We start from the raw sequence: 19,377 nt of genomic DNA, 5'->3' as shown, positions 1-19,377 counted from the left end.
GGGCTAAAACAAGCACCAAGAACTTGGTATGATCACCTAACCACATATCTCTTAGATCATGGTTTCACGAGAGGTCAAGCCGATTGAACCTTGTTTGTCAAAAGCGATGAGAAGTTTCTCCTTGTTGCTTAGGTATATGTGGATGACATTGTCTTTGGATCCATAATCGATCACCTAACTCATGAATTCTTAGAAGAAATGAAGAGGGAGCTTGAGATGAGCATGGTGGGAGAACTGAACTACTTCTTAGGGCTTCAAATGAAACAACGAGAAGATGGGATATTTATTTCTCAAGAGAAATATGCCAAAAATATTGTAAAATGATTTGGCCTAGACTCAAAGAAGCACACTTCTACTCCCATGAGTTCGTCAGCAAAATTGAGTCGTGATGCAGCAGGTATAGAAGTGGATCCAACACTCTATCAAAGCATGATCAGTAGTCTTTTATATCTCACTGCTAGCAGACCAGACATCGCTTTCAGTGTTGAAGTTTGTGCTAGATTCCAGGCAGCACCAAAAGAATCACACTTGACTGCGGTCAAACAAATTATTCGCTACGTGAATGACACATCCGATTATGGAATTTGGTATTCAAGAGACTCGAATGAGTGCCTAGCTAGATATTCTGATGATGATTGGGCCGAATGTATTGATGATAGGAAAAGCACTACCGGTGGGTGTTTCTATATTGGAAATAACTTGGTGTCATGGATGAGTAAGAAACAGAATTCAGTCTCTCTTTCAACGGCTGAAGCCGAATATATTGCAGTGGCAAGTTGTTGTGCACAATTACTATAGATGAAGAAGCTTCTACATGATTATGGAATCACTTAAGATACTATGTGTGTGTTCTATGATAACACAAGTGACATAAATTTATCAAAAAATCCTGTCCAACACTTGAAATCAAAGCATATCGAGATCCGGTACCACTTCATTTGAGATTTGGTGGAGGAAAAGACTGTGTATTTGGAGTTCATCACCACTGACAACCAGAAGGCAGACATATTTACTAAACCTCTTGATAGGCCAAAGTTTGAATATTTACATAAGACCATCAGTGTCGGTATCATTCCATGAACTCTATCTCGTGTGTGAACCTTTGTGTTTTTTTTATGTTGCATACTTGTTGTTTTGGTTTCACATGTTACATTCGTTCATGTTTATTTTACTTGTTTGGCTTATGCTTGTTTTGTTTTTGTTGATCTTACTTTATTTCATTTTTTTTTTAAGTGTATTAAAAAATTCAAAAACCCATCAAATTAAAAAATCTTCAAAAAAGTTTGATCGCTTGTTTTGTGCATATCTCATGTGAGTTTGGCCTAGTACCTTCGTACTAATGGCGTAGTGCATTTACGAGCTTAACTTGTTATGTATGCACATTGATCTTTGTGGAAGAAATCTTGAAAATTATGTGTGATTGTTGTAAATAGATCTTCAAACTTGTCATGAATGATTGGTCAATAGTCTTGATGGTCTTGATATATGCATAGACTTGTGTCTATATCTCTTCCCACTTTATTTTTATGTTTTTGCAAAAAGAGCTCACCAAATGTAAAACCTCCAAATGAAAAAAGATTTTGAGCTGCAAAAGCCTGTTGCACGTAGTAGTATTTGACTAGGAAAAAGGGAAAGCGACTTATGTTTTGAAAATGTATGATGCTTAAAAAGCCAAAGGCTATCTCTCAATGTTGAAATATCAAAAATTTCAAACACCGACCTCAAAAAAGAGATGTATTATCCAAAATGGATCAAATGTCATGATTAATGCAGGAGCCAAATGAAAAGCTTCAAAGTTGTGTAATCAATTTGTGGGAGGTCATATATACTCATTTCTATAATTGAGATAGTCTACTTGATTTCGTATCAGTTGTGTATAACTCGATTGAATTGATCATTAAAACTTCACTCTGGTCTAAGGACTATTTCACACTTGATACTCACCCACAACACACAAGACTTTGATTCAATGAATGCTTATCTCATTTGTGTGGTTGTACATGTTCAAATGTGATGTGTATGCTCAAATACTTGACGATCAAACCCAAAAAGATTTTTGAATGTTTTATTTGTTTTTGAAAGTGATTTTATACTTTCATGTCTTTAGTTTTTGTTCAAAATGCTTTCTGTGTTTTTCTTCAAAAACTGGTTCAGAGGTGTTCTCCTTAGAGCTTCCCGCGAAATAAGCTTGAGGGAAATATTTTTTTCATTATGTCACACAGAAACTCTCGCGACTATTTCGCGACTGTCTCGCGACCAATAGCTTCTCACGAAATGCTGTTTGGCAAAAACTGGATTTTTCCAAATTCGGACAGAAGGCATCGCAATTGTCTCGCGACTGTATCACGACCTAGAGCTTCTCGCGAAATTGTATGTGCTTCAGTGGCCAATCTCGCGACTGTCTCGCTACTCTCTAACCCGCGAAAAATGCATGTTTTTAGTTTATATGTAGCAGATGTGACAGTTTTTCAAAACTTTCTCATTTCCCTTACTTAACCTCTTTCGAACCCCTTTCAACCCAAATCACTATTTCATTCAAACCCCATCATTTTCAAGCAAAATTTCTGCTCAATCCTTTCAAGGTATGTACCTTTTACACTTTTCTCATGTTTTATTTTTGGATTATGCAGTTTTTATGCTTAGGATTTGGAAATTGGGGATTTTCGAAAAATTGGGCTGGGTTTCCTTTTAAAGTGAATTTTTTTTCCATTTCTTTGATTGGGCTGAGTCCCATTTGTCTTTTGTGCATATGTGCTGACCCCTTGTGGAATTTTAACATGTATTTAGGCATGATTTCACCATGGTCATGCATTATTCATGTGATATTTGCTTTGTTGCATGTTAGGTGTTTGACAAAATGTCTAAGTGACATTTGTGTGATGAATTGGACTAAACTTAGTTCCAATCATTGGTCTAGGTCTATTTTGCCATGTTTATCATGAATTGGACTAAACTTAATGCCATGCCATGCACACACTAGGCATACACCTAGGCACCTTCTAGGCTCACCTCATGCATCTCATGCTGCACACACATGCATCAGCACATGCACACAGACGCACAGACATGCACGGCTACTTATTTTCATGCATTGTGTCTATTTTTTGTGTGTGTTTAGCATGTTGTTTAGAGTTGCTTATGCTCTGTTTTAGGCTAATTATGCCTCTGTTTTGGAACTAACTTGAATCTAATCAAGTTTTGTGTTCTGGTTTGTGTTTGTGCAATTGTTTTCTGTCTGCTCTGTGAATTTGTGCAGATGTCTCCTTTCAAATGCTCCGCACTGAAAGGAAGTAACAGCAAAGGGAAAGAGCAAATTATTGATGTTGATGAACCATCACCAAGGTCAAAAAGGACTCGTTTTTCAACTGAAGTCTATGACCTTGATCTATTCCGATCTTATGCTGCTTTTCAGAACTATAGGAACTATTTTCTGGGAGCTCCTTTGCTAGTTGAAAGGGCCATTGATTAGCCATTACTCCGTGACACAAATATACCCATTTGGTTTGCCATGAAAGATTGGAATTTTTTGCTTTCAACTCTCGAGGATGCATACGAGAACATGGTTAAGGAATTCTATGCCAATGCCATTGTTGTCGGAGAGGAGATAAAATGTTAGGTTCGAGGAAAGAGTTTCTTTGTAACACCACTGTACTTGGCGGAAATTCTGCACATTAACCGGCCAATACTCCCCATACCACCAGTATATGATGAGTTGAACCCAGATGCAGAGTTCCTCAAACAGGCTTTGGGAACTAACTTGGAATTCTCCTCCAATATGAAGTCAATCAATGTGGCATCCCTTTCTCCTGAATTGAGACTTCTCTTAATGATCATGTGTAGCAATCTCTATCCCTTGTCTAGCACCGGCTATATAAATCTTGGTCGAGCATTATTCTTGAATGATTTGATCACCGATGTAGAGATTGATGTGTGCTCTCATATTTTTCACATCTTGAAAAAAAAAAAAAAACAGTTGACATGATTGCTTCAAGGAATTGTATTCCTTTCTGTCACCTTATTTCCCGGATTTTGAAGCTCAAAGGTGTCCATCCCTTGGATGATGAGTGCCCATACACAAGGCCAAGTCCAATTAACATTCGTACTCTCCATACCAGTATGAGCCACACCAAGAAGACTACCAAGCAAGAAGGTCACGCATTGTTGGGAACCACGAGCTCTACACCCCATACTTATGATGGACAGTTCGAAAACATCTACACTGCTCTTCAAGAGATTAGTACCAAGATGTCCGGGCTCGCATCTATCATGTACTCCTACCATAGTCGTCTTGAGTCACAGTTCACATCACTCCAAACTCAATTGGACGAAATTCAACGGAAGCTAGAAGAAAATGACTAGCTATTCCATGACAAAAATGGGGAGATGATGTCATTGATAGGGGGAGTATGGTGACCTTTGATAGGCGGAGTATGGTGATAGGGGGAGAAGAAGCTACTATTTCTTGTGTTTAATGTTCTATAACTGTTTTTATTGCTTTTGGTTTAAAGCTTTGATACTCTGTTTTTAACTTCAGTTTAATTTCAGTACTCTGTGATTCTCTCAATGCTTCTGTAGCATTTTTTTCCTGTACTTTTAAGATATTGTCATTATGTCTTAAGTACCCCACTCTTGTGCCCGTGTAGGATTGTTCCTAGATGCATATAGTTTTTTATGCATTGGTTGAGTATTAGACATGCATTTGGTAGTTTGCAATTGAGCTTATTAGCTTGCATGTCCGGATGTTCATTCCATGTGTGAATGAGCATCGTGATCACTATTGTATAGTGATTACATGTTTGGTCAAGCCATGGTCTATTGCTTTATTCCATTTCTGCTTGATCGCTTTGTGCTTGTCCCATTTTCATTAGAAGTTTTCTACATAACAATGAACTAATTGTGTTGTTGTGTTTCAGGAGATACTTGTCATTATGGTTCAAGAGCTTCATAGTTTCTAGATTAGGTATGAGTGAGTTTTGCTACTGTTCCCAAACTCACGTTTAAGTCTAGAGTCTGTTTTAGGGGTTTTGTCACGGAATAACCAAAGGGGGAGATTGTAAAGTTATTATTTACAACCATTTGTTTTATTGGCTTATATTCCGTGCCAAATTTGATTGTAATTATATTCAATCTGTTGTACCCTGTATTTACTGTGGGATTTCATTGTAAGGGTTGTGTGTTAGAGAGAGAGAGTGTGAAGACTCAAGCATTTGAAGACTGAAGATTTCTAGCGGGTGTCTCGCGACTTAGCTTCCCGCGAAGTGACCCATGTGCCCTGCATATGCTGGAATGCGAAACGTCAAGCCAGATGGAGACAGCTGTGTCTCACGAGTATCTCACGGGTAAGGCCTTCCCGCAAGACACCTGCGAGGCATTCTGTTCTGCTAGCCTGTCAAGTCAGAATCACACTTTCTGTACCCACACTATATATACCCATATTACCCACAATTGAGATGAGAGCCTCTAAGAGAAAACCCTAGCCAAACACCTTGAGAGTTAGAGATTGTTATATCCACAATCCTCTACACATTTGTTTTGGGAATTTTCTCAGCTCCTACATTTCCATTTCCATACCATTGAGAGTTTGATAGCCCAAACACTTACCACACCCTTTGAGAGTGTCAAGTGACGTTTTGGTGCTACTGGGAAGCATTGGAAGAAGCTGATGATGTCAAATGCAACATGGAGCTTCTTGCGGGATTCGAAGAACTAAGACAAGACACGGTTCTGAGAAGCCTTGTTGGAGTAGGAGCTTGGAGGGCTTGGGTACATCGGGTAGATTAGGTTTGGAGGGTCTCTTGCTAACCTTTGTATCCCAACTGATTGTCTAGTGGATCAATTTTCCCTTGGAGGGCAGCGAAGAGGTTTTTCACCGAGTTCTTCGGTTTCCTCTTCGATAACACGTCTCGGTGTTATCTGTGTTTGCATTTCTCTTCCTTACTCTTGTTCATTTCATTTTTACTGCTGTGTTGCTTTAAAGATGGATTAGAGTAGTTGTATTGCTTATACGCTTGTGTTTACACTATTTCGCACTTAGTATAAAGTTATTGTAAAATCAACCAAGCTGTAACATTAATTTGGGGGTCTAAACAGCTCTTGTGTTTTTCGACACATTTTCGAGCTTTCAAAGGTCTTATTTGCAAATTTTGGTGGGATAGTAAGGTGATCGTCAAAAAATTCATTAGGTTAAATGGGAAGATATGTGTGATTCCAAGTCAAAGGGTGGAAAGGGTTTTAAGGAGTTGACACTATTTAATGAGATCCTTTTAGAAAAACAAACTTGGAGGTTGCTGCATAATAAAAAATCTTTATTTTACAAAGTTTTTAAATTAAGGTTCTTTCCAAATTATTCTATTATGGAAGCAAAAGAGGGCCATGGAGGATCTTATGCATGGAAGAGCATCTTGAAGAGTTGATAAGTTATCAGGCAAGGGGCAAAATGGAGAGTTGGAAAGGGGGATTCTATCAAGATTTGGGATGAGAATTTGTTGCCCTCACTAAAATCTCCCTGAATCTAGGGCCCTTTAATAGTTGAAATCCATGATGCTACTGTAAGTACTCTAATCAATCCATTTACAAGCCAATGAAACTTGACTTTATTGTCTACTGTGTATAGCCCACAGAAGCTGACCTTACACAGAAAATCTCACTAAGCCATGGCTTTTCAGAAGATGTTATGTATTGGACCAATGTGCAATCGAGTCAATACTCAGTCAAATTGGGATATTTCTTTCTCAAGTCTAAAACTAGCTACCATGCTGTTCCAAATCATGTACAACTTGCTCAAAAAAAAAAAAAAAAAAAAAAAAAAAAACACTTTAGAAACGCATATGGAAATTATCGCTGGCTAGTAAAATTAAAAATTTTATATGGAGAGCAAGCCGTAATGCACTTCCTACCATGTCAAATTCAGTTCACCTTTGTGTCATTGATGATCCAACATGTCTCCACTGCACAAACCAACACGAAGATGTGTTGCATATGCTTTGGTACTGTCCAAGCGTATCTTCAATTTGGGACGAAGAGCCTCAATGTAATTTTAGGAGAAATATGAGTTTCTCGGACTTTCCACAGCTGTTATCCTTTGTTCTAGATTTAGAATGTAGCCCATAATTTTTTTTCAAAGCTCACATGGACCATATGGCTTAGGCGCAACAAGGTCAGATTTTCTCCACCAAGCTTTCCTATTGATCAAGTTTCAGTGCGAGCAATTACTTTTCTCATGGAGTTTCAGGCAACACAACCAAAGAGGCAGTCCCTAATGGTTAGACCAAGAGCAAGGTGGACAGTGCCTCTAGGTGAGATTTATAAAATAAACTTTGATGGGGCAATGCTTACAAATGAAGATAGAGCTGGGATTGTGGTTATTATTCAAGATAGTCAATTTATGGTTATGGCCTCCATTTCTTATAATATTCCTCTTCCCATATTAGTAGTGGAACTCGAAACATTGATAGCAGCTAAGGCTCTAGAATTTTCCATAGACCTTGGATTTGTTTCATCTGTTTTAGATGGAGATTTGGAGATAGTTATGAAAGCTTTGATGGATGATTCGCCCTCTTTGGCTTCTTTTGGCCTTCTAATTTAGGATGTAAAAACTTACGTGGAACAATTTCAATATATTAGTTTTTCAAATGTTGGTAGAAAGGGTAATTCTGTAACTCACAACCTATCTAGGCATGTACAAAATATTATTGGTTTTTCTATGTGGATGGAAGATATCCCATTGCACACCTTTAATGTTTATCAAGCAGATTTACCTTTGCTTTAATAAGAATTTTAGTAAAAAAAAAAAAAAAAAAAAAAAACTTTTCACAAATTCCAACCATTGACTAATCTCATCCTAAATTCTTGTGTAAAAAATATATTCAACAGTTTAAATATATATATATATATATTTCAACATTAGTTAGTTGAACTCCTCATAAATATCAATGGACAATGATAAGACAACAACTATGGAATCCTGCAAAAAAGGATAAGTAGATTTGGAATACATTGGTGTGGAGTGTACCAAAGAGTCTCCAATGGGCTTGTCAGTAAAATGAAAGCTCAATCATATAGATAGTCACTATTTGCTAGAACGTTTATGTGTATATGTTGCATACCTTTCTTTGATTCTTTGTGCCTTTTTATAGGTCTTTGCTCCTCAGGATGAGAGTAATTGCTAATCTTTATGATTTTGGATCTGTTGGTAATGAATGTTGGGGCATTATAAACTTTAATGATATTTTGCCCATTGGTTCTTCGGTTAAGCTTTTGCATGCCTGGCATGTTAACTGTCACTCTTGTCATTTATGAGGATCTCATTTAATGTTCATTGTAGTCGTCCATACCATGGACAATGGTGATTTTTCTCCTCTTCAGTTGCCCCTCTATTTCTTCCATCACACTTATGGACATAGTGGGAATATGAAAGGTCAAATAACTTTAACTTCCATGTTTGTTGCATTTATTGTGAAAGACGTTGTGGGTCCTTTAATGACGCATGTCATTCTATGATTGCCTACACATGCTGAATTCGTTTCTCGAGTCTCCTGCGCTTGGATTTCTGGAGTTTTATTTTTTCCCTTCTTTCTTTTGTAGGTTACAAATTTGATTTTTCTTCTTAGCAGTTTGATCTAAGGTTTTGATGGAACTTAAGTTTATTTAATTACAAAAACTAGAGCACATTTTTATATATTCAAAAGGGCATTGTTCTGTACATAGATCTGGAAATTTTACATTCCCTTCTGGAGCTACAATTGGACTTTGTGCAAACAACAGATCTAGTTATAAAAGAAAAGCTATTGTATCTAGGCAACCACAGTTGCTGATCTAAATCTTTGAGTGGAGATCTCAAAGTGACAAGCTGAAGAGTTTGTGTGCAACAGATTCACAGTAGAAGAGTCTATGGATTCGGAGTTATGTGTGGTCACATCAGTAAGTACTACATGAGGTAACAATAGATTTAGGGTTAAGTCTATTGTAAAATCCTCAATTCTATTTGTGAAATGTTGCCTTGAGGATTTTTTAAATTAAATCATCCCTAGGTTTTTTTACTTTGAAATCATAATTTCAAAAGTGTTCCTAGGTCATCATTCTTGGTGTTCAATTGATTTATGCTTGTTTGATATTTTAATTATTTTAATCAAGATCATAATTAATTATTAATTACTTGGTTAAAAGTTGGTTAATTTGGTGATAACTAGGGTCTAAAACCTAAATAGATTTCAATTGAATTCTTAATTTTGCGCTATGTGTCTTATTTAAAATTTTTAATTTTTGGGCCAAATAAGTTATAGTGTAAAACTCGAAGAGGTTATATATAAAAAAAAAAACTATACAAATTCTATAAACTCGAAGAGTTTATATAAAAAATTATATAAATGCTGCAATGTAGAAATTGGATTGTCATAAAAGCTAAAATCTTTGAATTCTCTCTCTCTCTCTTTAATGGAAACCAAGAAATTGTTGATGAAGTTTTAGAGGAAAAAATCAAAGCAAGTAACTTTGTTATTACCTAAAGGTTTTAGACAAGCTCGTTGTCTTCACTACACCACCATTTTCTACCTTAGGTCCCTCCCTTCTCTCTCTAAGTAAATAGTTCTTTATGTTCAATTATTATCTCTAGATTTGTTTGTTTGTTTCCTTCTTTATCTTTTATTTTATTTATATTTTTTATCATTCTTACGAGATTCATCTCTCTCTCTCTCTACAAATTTTTCATTTAGTTTTGTTTCTCTTATTTGGAATGCATATGGATTTTTGTCACTTTAGGAATTTTACAACTTCAACAATTTAATTTTTATTGATTTTCAATCCTTTTTATCACCATTTTTTAATGTTCCTATGCGTAAGTGTTAGGACATATGTGATTCACTTGATAGGAACATATGTCACTATTTTATGTAATTGGCTAATCCTTTGACAAAACAAATTTTACTTGTATTTGGGTAGATCTAGGATGTGTTTGATGCTTCAAGAAACCTTATTTCAAGTTCAAGTGTTAAAGTCATTCAAGTCTGTCCAAGATTCAAGTGCTGAAAGTGTTGTCCATTAAAACTTGATAGCTAGAAACTATCGAGGCTTGAAGAGCTGTTCTAGCCCGTGGCTCGATAGCAGCTCGACAAATAGGGTATCTGTCAAGGTTTATGAAAAATAGAGTTTCAGTTCTGTTTTGACTCTAATCCCTGATTGTATGTTTGAGATTTCTTTTCTCAAAACCCTAGACATATAAAAAGATTATTTTAAAGGCTGTCAAAGGTGACACAAGTTGCACAAGTGTTAAGCAAAGTTTGTTTAAGTAAATTGTGGCCGGAGACAGAATTTGTCCTAGTTCATCTTTCTTGTGAAGAAGCTGCTGTGTTTGTGCACTGTAGGGTTTTGTGACCAAGCATCTTTTTGATTTTCATCGTTTGGATGAATTGAAGAACTTTGTAACCAACAGCCTTCTTTAGTTAGTGATTGAAGTCACGTATTGGGATCCGTGCAATTGGTTAGTCACGTACTCGGAGCCGTGCATTACAAGGAGAGATTGTAACTACAAAACAAGTCCAAATGGGTATTAGGGTAAGGGCTCAACTGTAGGTTGGTATAAAGTACTGAGATTCCTTTACTTGTAACCGCTTGTTATGATACTAGTGGATTCTCGGGAGTGGTGATCTTAAAATCACCCAGTGGGGTTTTTGTCGTGTAGGTTTTCCCCATTCGTAAACAAATCACCGTGTCAATTTAATTTCCACTACATTTAGTTTAATTGGTGATTTGTTTGTGCTACTACGTACAATTACATGTTAAATTGATTAATTAATAAACTTGGTTAATTAATCAATTAATTCATCATAGGGGGTCAATACGTTTTTGGCCTATCAAGTGATATCAGAGCAGGCACACTCTGATTAGGTTATAATCTTTGTGTGTGATTCATTGACCCCTATTTGTCATGGATAGAGGAAAATCTCTTATTATACCTCCATTGTTTGATGGTACTACCTATGCATACTGGAAAGTACGCATGAAAGCTTTCTTGCAGTCTCTAGATAAGAAGGTTTGGCAAGCTGTAGAGATTGGCTAGACCAAGCCAAAGGAAGCGTCGGCAGATTGGGGTGATGCTATCATCAAGACGGCAAACTTCAATAGTAGAGCATTGAATGCTCTATTTAGTGCAGTCACTAATGTGGAGTTCAAAAAGATATCCTCCACTGAAACTGCAAAAGAAGCATGGACCATCCTCCAGACAACCTATGAAGGAACTAAGGCTGTCAAGGATTCGAAACTTCAGAGACTCACTACTAGCTTCGATGAGATAAAGGTGGAGGATGAGTCATTCGATGAGTTCTATGCCAAACTCAAGGACATAGTGAACTTAGCTTTTAATCTTGGGAAAACCATTTCTGAACCCAAAATTATGAGAAAGGTGCTCAAATCTCTACCTGAGAGATTCCATGCCAAGATCACTGCGATCGAGGAATCAAAGGACATTGACAAGATTCCTTTGACATAGTTGGTTGGTAATCTGCAGACCTATGAGTTAGGTTTAACAAGAATTGGTAAGTCAGGTAAGGGCAAAAGCATGGAATTGAAGGCCAAGAACAATGATATTGATGAGTCTTCAGACGATGAAGATTCTAAGATGAAGTCCTACATTACAAGGCAATTCAAAAAAGTTCATGAAGAATGCCAATGGGAAGGACTTCAACAAGGACTGTAGGTAATCTAGTTCCTTTCAGTTCAAGAGTTAAGACAAGGGGAAGAAGGATGCTAGGGATGGCGGTCAGTACACTGTTCCCTTAGGACCAAAGTGTTTTGGGTGTCAAGGCTTCGGTCGCATGAAACAAGAGTGCCCCACATATATCGAGACGATTGGGAAAAGCAAGGCACTTGCTGTTACATTGAGTGACACCGAGCCTGAGGATGATTTCGAAAATAAGGATGACGGAATCCTGAATGCCTTCACTGCCACTCTCAATCCTATTGAGGGGATTATTGAATATATGGATGTCATCTTGAGAAGATGGATAAACAAGATGACATCCACACAGCCTATGCAAAGTTATACAAGGTCTCAAAAAAGCATGAGAAGTTGTATAGGTTGACCACCAAGAAGCTTAGTGATGTAGAGCTTGAGCATGAAGTGCTTTCCACAAAGTTTGATAAAGCCAATCAGACTATTGGAGCACTGAGGTTTGAGAATAATTTCTTGGCTGAGAAGATCAAGAAGCTTGAGGCAGAATTGTTCCAAGTCAAAACTTAGCTAGAAAGGACTTCAAGTGCTAAGCTCGATGAAATGCTCATTCTTCAGAAATCTACTTCCGATTGAAGCAGTTTAGGATATGATTTCTCTTCTCTTAGTATTACTTCTACTAGTGCTACTCCTTTTGTTTGTCTTGCTAATAATATTAAAACTGAGAATAATGAAGTTAAAAATGAATTAGCTAGTGAGAACGTAGATAATGGTAAGTCTATCTTAGGAGCACCCCTTAAACTTGCTAAGAATGAGACTAAAAACCCTGTGGCTAAGAAGGCTAACTCTCAAAAGTCTAAACAGAAGATGCAGCATCTTTGTCATCACTGTGGAGCAGTCGGTCATCCTTGACCTAATTGCTATAAGTGGTTAGCCACTCAATAGAGTAACAGCATGATTGTATCAGGAAACTAGAATCAGTTTCCATCCTCTTTTGCTCCTCTTGGAGATCTTCTCAAAACCTTCATGTTCCTTTCGAACTTGAATGGTTTTAACTCTTCCCCCTCACCGTCGAATCAAGGTTTTGCTATGCGGAAAGGTTCTTCCAAGGTGTGGAAGGAAAAGGGCTCCAAGTGATTCTATCACTTTTCTTTCTCTCTTTGTGATTTTTTTGTTTGCATTACTTGTGCGTTTTGCTTTCAAGTTTTGAGTCAGTCTAGTTTTATACTTTGCTTTATTTAACATATTTTTGTTTGTTTTTAGTTTTCTTTATTTTTTTTATATAAAAATTAAAAAAAAATTGAAAAATCAGAAAAATACAAAAACAGTGTGTGTTTGTGTACATTGGTACTTGTGTACCTTGGATGGCCATTGAAACAAAGTTTTCTAAACTTTGTATATTTTGTAGCTTAGATGATCATTTCTACACACAACTAAACAAGTGAGTTTTGTGGCTCATGTTTGTGATGAGTAAGATTAAGTAATCTTTTGTATTTAACACTCGTATCACTCTTTTTGATGGGAAGGACTAGAAAATCCTAAGAGAAAGGCATAAATAACTATATAACCACTATTGCCTGCCAATCATGATATGACATTTGTATGCTTCAGCATAGCAAAAGGGCAATGTCAAATGCTTAACATCATTAGGTATTTCTTTTCTATCACTTATATGCCAATGCATGATATGCTCATTAAAAAAAATATATGCAAAGAAAATAAAAAGCAAAAAGATCAAAATGCTTTATATGATTGCAAGCATGTATTCTAGGAGATGTGAGAGTTATAGGATGTACCTCGAAGGTGATAGTCCCCATCAAACAGTTATGATTGTGTGTGAGTTAAAGTGATTTTCTCATATCTCAAATCGTCATAACATGTATACACTTAAACAATCTTGCGATGTTTTCTACGCACAATACGCAATATTCATTGCTACTTTTGATACATGTGTAGGTACAATGTGATTTGGCCATCATAAGGTTTACATGTGTTAATGTATGCTCACTAAACTATCTTGACTTGTTTTTGAAATATAAAATTGGTTAGACTTGTTTAGTGTGTGTGTGTGTGTGTTTTTTTTTTTTTTTGGGATCTATGTGCTTAACTTTTTTTGTTGAGAGATGATTTTGAGAGTTCAAAATGTTGTTTGGATCTTTGGTTGAGTTGAATGTTTGATTGCATTCATATCTGTGCTTTTCTCTTCTTGAAAAATTATTTTTAAACAATCTCGACACCTCCTCGACACCTCTCAATACATGGCTTATCTGTCGAGCTCTTCAATTGCTTTTTATCGCAATCTTGACACCTTTCAATAGCTAGGTGGATTGATCGAGAAAGTTTATGTCACCTCGATAGCTCCTTGACAGATCCTCGATCCATCAAGCTTCCTTTTGCCTTGAACACTTACTCGATGGCTGCATCTGTCGACCCTCTTTAAAGCTCGACACCTCTTGATCTGTCGAGAATTACTGAGCTTGTATAAATTGGGTTAGCGCGATTCGGACTTCACTTTCCTCGATCTCTCTCAATTGCTCTCAACCGTTTCATCTTCCAAACACACTTGTCTCTCTCCAAATCTCTTTCCCAAGAGATTTTCGGCCTTAATCGAGTTTCTCTTCACTTGGTAAGTGTCTAAATCTCTCATATTCATGCACTTCATGATTTTTAACCTAAGTTTTTGAGATTTTGGAAAATTTTGGGGTTTTTCAAAATCAAAGAGGTTTTTGCAAAAATTTTGGGATGGGTTTTGAAGATTTGATCTTAAAAACTTCATGCATTGCATCTTATGTGCATTATAACTATATTTTCATGCATTTAGATGTGTGTTATATAATTTATCTGATTGTGTGCTGGTAGGATTGGATTGGGCTGAGCCTATGATGCATTTTCTATTACATATCACATGCTCATGCATTTTCATGCAAACGTTCCTTACATTCACTATATTCTTATATTTTGAATTTTTTTGGGAGTTTTCTAATTGTCTCTTTCTTCCCCTCCTCTATCTAGTTTACGTTAGTGCGTCATGGCACCAAAACGTAAGTCTATTTTGTCCCGGAACTCTCTTCATTCCGGGGCATTCACTTCTACTGATCCTACTCCATCACATGTCTGATTCCGTGATGAGAAGGCCAAATCGGACTTCTTTGAGAACTTTTCCCGACGAGGCATTCATTCTGAACGCCAAGTCATCTTGTTGGACTTTTCCGACACTGACCTTCCCACTGTCATTCACAGTCGGGAATGGAAGTCACTGTGTGACAACCCGGTCACATGTCCATCCATGCTGATCTAGGAGTTTTACTCCAACATGCATGGATTTAATTATTCAGTACCTCTTTTCATTACTCCTATTCGAGGTATGCACATAGTTGTCACACCGGAGATTGTCTCTAATATGCTCTATGTCCCGAGGGTAGAGCATCCTGACTATCCCGGTTGTGAGCATTTGAGGACTGTGTCCAAAGACGAGCTTATTTTCGCTTTTTGTGAGCGTTCCTCTGATTAGGGCAAGCGTCAGTTTACTTCATGTTTGACCTTTGCTAAAGGTCCAAGATTCATGAACATGGTGATGACTTTTGTTTTACACCCTCTTTCTCACTATAACTCTATCACAGAGCCCCGTGCTCGGTTTTTGCTTTCCCTTCTTGAGCATCTTAGTATAGATTTTCCCTCTCATTTCATTTTTTCTATCATAGATGTGTATAAGGATTCAGCGACCCATGATAAGCTCATCTTCCCTTCGGCTATCACGAGAATTCTACGCCATTTTTCTTTTCCCTTTCTGATATTCGATCACTTTTCTATCATGGGTGCTATAGATGCCGCTACCATTAAACGGAGCGAGGCATAGTTTCGGTGGAGGCGGTCCGGGTCAGCAGCTCCTCCCACTCCTTTGGCTTCATCCACATCTACTTCCTCTTCTTCTATGAGCAGTGTGACTCTTGAGGACATCATGGTGTAGCTTCAGCGCATGGATGCTTGCCTTGACATTCTTAGTGATGAGTTGTGTCAAGTGAACACCCATGTGGGTCGTATTGCACGACGGTAGGCGGTTATGGGTGGCTTCGTTACTTCTCCACCTACTCTAGAGGCTTTTGAGGATGAGGATGATGATGATGGTGCAATTGCTTCCGATGGAGATGCTAGCTCTTCCAGTGCTTACGAGATGTCTACTTGACACTCTTACCTTTTGTCACTCGTGACAAAAAAAAGGAAGTAGTTTTGGTTATGAGAGTAGTCATAGTCAGGGTGAGAGTTAGTATAGGAGATTTTTGATAGGGGGAGTGTTGATACTAAGGGATGTAGTGAGGATTTGATATATCTTTTTATTTTCTTTCTACTTTAGATACATTATCTCTTGTGCATGGGTCTTATGACCATTTTGACATACATTGTACTTATATTCTTTCTATATTGATGTATGTTTTGTTCACCTAACGTTATAGGTGTTGTTTCTTTTCTCTTTTTATGCACATGTTTCTTATATCTTGTATGCAATCTATTATTTCTGTTTCATACAAAGATGCCTTAATGAGTTTTGTTTAAAGTGTTTCAGAAATACAGGTTGTCAAAGTCTACTTGCTATGAACTCTCTTCTTTCAAAGATTTTCAAGAGTTTGTGTTAGGATAGAATTTATTGTATTTAACAAATGAATATAAGTTGAGCGATTTATGACTTCTCTCATATCTCATTTGTTTGTTGTGGTTTTGTCACGGATTGCCAAAGGGGGAGATTGTTAGGACATATGTGATTCACTTGTTAAGAACATATGTCACTATTTTATGTAATTGTCTAATTCTTTAACAAAACGCACTTTACTTGTATTTGGGTAGATCTAGGATATGTTTGACACTTTAAGAAATCTTGTTTCAAGTTCAAGTATTAAAGCTATGCAAGTCTGTCCAAGATTCAAGTGCAGAAAGTGCTGTTCATTAAAACTTGACAGCTAGCATCTATAGAGGCTTGAAGAGCTGTTTCAGCTCGTGGCTCGACAGCAGCTTGACAGATAGGGTATCTATCGAGATTTATGAAAAATAGAGTTTCAATTTTGTTTTGACTCTAATCCGTGATTGTATGTTTAGGCTTTTTTTTTTCTTATAACCCTAGACATATAAAAAGATTATTTTAAAGGCCGTCAAAGATGACACAAGTTGCACAAGTGTTGAGCAAAGTTTATTCAAACAAATTGTGACCGGAGATAGAATTTTCTCTAGTTCATCTTTCTTCTGAAGAATCTGCTGTGTTTGTGCACTGTAGGGTTTTGTGACCAAACATCTTCTTGATCTTCATCGTCTGGATGAATTGAAGAACTTTGCAGCCAACAACCTTCTCGAGTTGATGATTGAAGTTGCGTACTGGGATTCGCGCAATTGGTTAGTCACGTACTGGGAGCCGTGCATTAGAAGAAGAGATTGTCATTACAGAACAAGTTTAATTGGGTATTGGGGTAAGAGTTCAACTATAGGTTGGTATAAGGTACTAGGATTCTTTTACTTGTAACTGCTTATTGTGATAGTAGTGAATTCTCAGGAGTGGTGACTTTAAAATCACCCGGTGGGGGTTTTTATTGTGTAGATTTTCCCCATTCGTAAACAAATCACCGTGTTAATTTAATTTCCACTGCATTTAATTTAATTGGTGATTTGTTTGTGTTGCCATGTACAATTACATGTTAAATTGATTAATTAATAAACTTAACTAATTAATCAATTAATTCATCACAAGAGGCCAATACGTTTTTGGCCTATCCGTAAGAACAAGTTACAAGCTAGTATATATTTAAAGTCAAAACTGAGAGAAAATCAAATTAGATTTTCAATTAGAGTATAATTTTGTGCCACATGTCCATATAATTTTTTAATTTTTGGGCAAAGTGAGTTAATAGTGCAAAAGCCGAAGAGTCAAAAATAAAATAAAAAGAAAAGGAAAGGTTTGGTTTGACTTTGACAAGGAAAGAGAAAGGTTTTGAGAAAATTAAATAAGTAAATAAATAACAAAATTAGAATTTATATTTATATTGGACTTAGGCTTCAACTTAGGACTCATTTTCTTCTCCAAAAAAAAAAAAAACAAAAAACAAAAAACAAAAACTTAGGTTTCATTCCCATCTAGGCCATAGGACTCATTTTCTTCTCAAAAAAAAAAAAAAAAAAAAAAACCAAAAACTTAGGTTTCATTCCCATCTAGGCCATTAAATCACATACACTACAAATAATAGAAAATTAATATTATTTGTTATGAATATATTTTTTTCTTATATAGCATTATTATTATTATACAAATAGTGGTTGGACAAACTAAAATTGAGAATTTAGAACATGGTTTCTTCCTTACGAGGTTGTCACTAAGAGAAGATTTTGAGAATGTTCTGAAGAAGGGTCCATGGGAGCCAAATTTCAAGCCTGCTTCATCTAGCGTATCTTCCACTGCAGTATGAGTTAGGCTGAATGGATTACCTATTGAATATTATCATGCTGAGGTGGTGCAACGCATTGGTAAGGCTTTAGGCAAGGTCCTAAGAGTTAATACCTTTACTGCAGTTGAGTCTAGAGATAGATTTGCTAGATTATGTATCCAAATTAATGTGGATAAGCCATTGATCACCACCATTTTAATAAGGTAGCTTGAGCAACTGGTTGTGTATGAAGGCATCCAGAGATTGTGCTTTGGATGTGGCAGACTAGGACATAGAAGTGAGAGTTGCCCATATATTATTCTCCAAGAGTCATTGTGCAAGGCGGCAATGGAGGATGAATTGGGTTTAGGAGAAGATAGCTCACATGATATGTGTGATGTTGACAAACAAAGGACTGACGTGGGGACCACAAATTTGCTACATGACACTAAGCAAGAGAGTGCGCAAGGGAGTGCACATGAAGGGGTGTATGGTCCTTGGGTTGTAGTGGCTAAGAGGAAGAATGGGATAAAGTCTCATAGGAGTGGTGGGCCATCTGTTGAAAATAGGAATGGTTTTGGTTTCAAGAGTAACGATAATGTGGAGGCAACACAGAGGATATGGTATCGTGAGCATGAGGATAGAATTGACAAGCCTAGTAGGCCTCCTCGTGAAAGCAAAAGGAAATTATCACCTATTAGGCTTGTGGACAAAGCCCAATTAGAGAGGTTTATCCAAAGAATAGGATCGGGGCCTACATCTGAAGTGCAATTCGGTTTAGCCCAAAACCCAAGCTTGAGTGAACCCATTTTTTCTTTAACTCGGGCTGCCACTGCCCAAGCTTTACTTAAGCCTAACTCGGTGAAGGGTAAGAAAGGGATTACACGTGCAAGGGCTTCTCAAGTTCTACAAGCTGGTGCCGCTGAAGTGGCTGGAGTCAAAGTTTCCTCTATACAATTAAACAAAGGAATTGTTATGCATGAGGGGATCGGTGTTGAGTTTAGTATGAAGCCTCCCAAGTCGAGAAATGCTAGTCAATGCCAGCGTGGTACCGTCGCCGTGTCAAGGGTAGGCGATCAACTTGGAGGCCGAAGTGGTAACACCGAAGATGATCCTTGTGAGTTACCGAGCAAACCCAGTGCGAATTGTGGTTTGTTTCAGTGCCAACTTCAAGCCAGCAACGAAACAAATACATTTTTTCAAGCCACCAGTGGCTGTTAGCTTACACATGGCCTCAAAGGAGATGGGTTTGGGAGTGTTGAAGCTCATGGTGATCTTCTTGTCTAGAGAGGGCCAGATGAAGGAGGGTATGAA

The 19,377-nt window shown here is 37.2% G+C and overlaps 1 protein-coding gene across 1 annotated transcript; it reads left to right on the top strand.

Annotated features, from left to right (window-relative positions):
* The first annotated feature begins 360 nt into the window (after positions 1–360).
* LOC136064803 (secreted RxLR effector protein 161-like) lies at positions 361–3,469 on the top strand. The gene is made up of 2 exons (XM_065767041.1): positions 361–771; positions 3,257–3,469. The coding sequence occupies exons 1-2, from the start codon at positions 361–363 to the stop codon at positions 3,467–3,469; spliced, it is 624 nt and encodes a 207-aa protein (XP_065623113.1).
* Positions 3,470–19,377: the final 15,908 nt, after the last annotated feature.

Source organism: Quercus suber, unplaced genomic scaffold (assembly GCF_002906115.3).
Source record: "Quercus suber isolate HL8 unplaced genomic scaffold, Cork oak 2.0 scaffold_767, whole genome shotgun sequence".
In the NCBI taxonomy this organism is placed as follows: Eukaryota; Viridiplantae; Streptophyta; class Magnoliopsida; order Fagales; family Fagaceae; genus Quercus; species Quercus suber.
The sequence above is the reverse complement of the archived record's forward strand: the minus strand, read 5'-3'. Positions and strand labels throughout refer to the sequence as shown.